This window comes from Mobula hypostoma, chromosome 1 (assembly GCF_963921235.1).
Source record: "Mobula hypostoma chromosome 1, sMobHyp1.1, whole genome shotgun sequence".
NCBI lineage: Eukaryota > Metazoa > Chordata > Chondrichthyes > Myliobatiformes > Myliobatidae > Mobula > Mobula hypostoma.
The window spans coordinates 141,143,490-141,146,705 of record NC_086097.1 but is presented as its reverse complement, the minus strand read 5'-3'; the positions used below and the strand labels follow the sequence as shown (position 1 = coordinate 141,146,705).

The following is a 3,216-nucleotide window of genomic DNA, read 5'->3' as shown; positions in this document are numbered from 1 at the left end:
CTAGGTAAATCTTAGCAGATGATTGCTGGAACAGTCTCTAGGAAGATCGATTGATAGCCTTCCCCACTGTGAATAGTCCCACCCAGCGTGGGGCAACCTTGCAGCTCCCAACTTTCAAAGGAAGATCTGTAGATACCAGCCAGGCCATCTCTCTGGATTGAGAAGCCTCACATCTCAGAGGAGCTGATCACCCTGCTGGGCATATAGTTTCTGAGTGTGCAGCCGGGAAGCCCTGGCCTATCTCCATGTGTGCTTGCAGCTTTGCACAAACGTTCAACAGCAGGAACTCCCATGTCAATCACGGTCTGGGAAGATCAGTGGCTGGAATCCATTTTGCCATTCAGAGGAGGGCATGCTAGTCCAGCTTATTTTGAGCAATCTCAGAGTTGGGAACTCCAGGTCATGGAGTTGGAAGAGACAAGGCCATGCAGGATTGTCTCCAGCTCCTCATTCACTCTCTCAGTCTGGCCACTAGATTGCGGGTGGAAAAGTGATGAAAGGCTGGTTGTGGCTCTCAAAGGAGAACAGAAAGCATTCCACCAATGCGACATGAACTGTGATCCTCTGTCAGACCTGCTGTCCCGGGGGAAGCTGTGCAGCCTGAACACAAGCTGAATCAAGAAAGTGGCAGTTTCATGAGACAGTGGGAGCTTGGGGGAGAGAAATAAAGTGGGCTGCTTTAGAGAACTGGTCCACAACCACCAGGATGATAGTGTTTCCATCTGACGGACACAGACCAGTGATGAAATCCACTGAGAGTTTGGACCTGGGGCAGAGAGGCACAGGCAATGGATAAAGCAAACCAGCAGGAAGCGGATGTGTCGTCTTGTTCTGGGCACAAATGGGACAGGCTGAGACAAAGTCGTGGACATGTCGGGATATAGACTGCCATGTAAATCATCTCTTGATGAATTCCAGGGTCTGTTGAATCCCTGGATGACCAACCAGATGGGAAGAGGGACCCCAGGCCAACATTTAGGAACACACAGAGGCAGGGACATACAGCCGGTTAGGAACTTCTCCATCTGGGCCTAGATCTGACTGTTCGGCAGTCCTCGCCTGTTTCTATTCCCCAAATCACTGGAACAGCTATGCTTGTGCGAGGAAAGATATGATCTAGACTGGCGTTGACCTCGGAGTCATCAAACTGACAGGAGAGAGCATCGGCCTTAGTATCATCTGCCTAAACTTCCTCACAGTCTCGCTACACGCTGCATCGACTGCCTCATCCTCAGCCCCATCACTCCTTTCCCATCCCCTGCTAACTTAGTTTAAACCTTCTCCAACAGCTCTAGGAAACCTAATCGCAAAGATATTGATCCCCTTCGGGTTCAGGTTTAACCGATCTTTTTTTGTACAAGGCATGACTTCCCTAGGTGAGATCCCAATGATCCAACAATCTGAAACCCTGCCCCCTACACCAGATCCTCAAACACTCATTCATCCTATTTCTGCCCTAACTAGCACGCGGAACTGGGAGTAATCCAGAGATTACACATGCTTTGTGGCCTCTACCGTCACTCCCTATACTTACTGTACAAAATCTCGTCCCTGTTTTTACCTGGTGTCATTGTTGTCAACGTACACCACGGCCTTTGTCTGGTTACCCAACCTCTTCTGTAGCTGCTCTGAGACCTCCTTAATCCTAGCACTTGGGAGGCAGAACACGATTCCGCGTCTTTGTCACGGCCACCAAATCTCTTGTCTAGTTCCTAATTACTGAGTCTCCTATCACTATCTCTCTACCCGATTTTACCTCTGGCAACCGTCCATAGATTTAAAACAAATCTAAGTGCGATTGAGCTCTACAGCACAGAATCAGGCCCTTCAGCCTAACTCGTCTTTACCGAGCACGTTACCCACGTAAACCAGTCCCGTTTACCTGCATTTCACCTGTTTTACTCTGAATCTTTCTTATCCATGTAGATTCTCAAATGACTTTTAAATCTCTCGATGGTTCCTGCCTCTATCTCTTCCTCTGGCAGCTTGTTGCCTGTGCCCACCGCCCTTTCCCTGAAGAACCTACCACACAGTTCTCTTACAGATCTTTCCCCCCTCACTTTAGATCTATCGTCTCTAGTTTGGGCTTTTGTACCCTGCGGAAATATTCTCCCAATTCACTGTTCTCGAGCGGCGGGTGTAAATGAATAGACTGTCGATGAGGCTGATCGGGTAACTTTCGTGGAATGGATAGAGTTCTTTATGCGAAGAAAAGTGATGGCATTTATGGCATAAACTGCGATATCTCTGAGTCGGATATGATTCGTGTCATCTCAAAGCTGAGGAAGAGTTTTTGTCAGCGGCGCCAGTTGCAGTTTAACTCTGTGGGTCCCAATAGGCACAGTAATAGGTGCCGGAATCCTCTTTCTCGAGACGGGTCACAATTAGAATATAATGCTTTTCTCCAAAATTTCTCGCTTTAAATTTGGTATCAATTCCATCGTCGTGTACGTTGCCCCCATTACGGTAATATAGGATCCAGACCGGGCGTTGGCCATCTGGCTGCCGGTACCAGTGGATTACGTCCGTGTTCGCTGTGCCCAGATCGCAGATCAGGTCGGCACGTTTGCCCACATTTTCGGTGATGGACATCGGAGACTGTATCAATTCAGCACCGAGACATCTGCCTGTGGAAACAGAAATCAAAGTCATAACATGTTTCAAAGACTGAAACAAACACAGAGTAAACGGATGAAAATCAATCAACTAACGGAGGAAAAGTATCACAAAAGCCACGTAACCCAGCCGCATGGTGTTTGTCGAGTTGTGACTGTATTTGACACGGATTTAGACGTGGCCTGGCTAGTTATAAATAACAGCACGCTTCACGTCCCACTTTCTCTGAACGTGTCACAGACCACGCCTTCCAACCCCATTTGAACACAACACTATTATTTCCTCTGCATAAAATGAGTTTTTGTTTGAATTGCACAGCAGTTCATTGGGCGATATTTTTCGGGGTTCGAACTTGCTCCGCTTAACATGAAGAAATCCATCACGATACCAGGCCTTTCGGGGCCAACAAGCCCGGGCCATCCAATTCCATCAATGTGATCAATTAACCTACTAACCCGCAAACAGGAGAAATTTTGCAGATGCTGGAGGACTTCTCACGCTGACACTCTCCCCTTCCTTTCCGGTCATGAAAAGTAGTTTCGGTCCTAAACGTTGTCCATTTACTCTTTTCCGTAAATGCTGCTTGGCCTGCTGAGATCC

General features: G+C 47.9%; 1 gene segment (V, D, J or C); it reads right to left on the bottom strand.

The window, feature by feature from the left end:
* Nucleotides 1-2,316: 2,316 nt before the first annotated feature.
* LOC134345356 (T cell receptor gamma variable 4-like) lies at nucleotides 2,317-2,764 on the bottom strand. The segment is given in 2 exon segments: nucleotides 2,317-2,627; nucleotides 2,712-2,764. Coding segments are annotated over 2 exon segments (351 nt in total).
* Nucleotides 2,765-3,216: the final 452 nt, after the last annotated feature.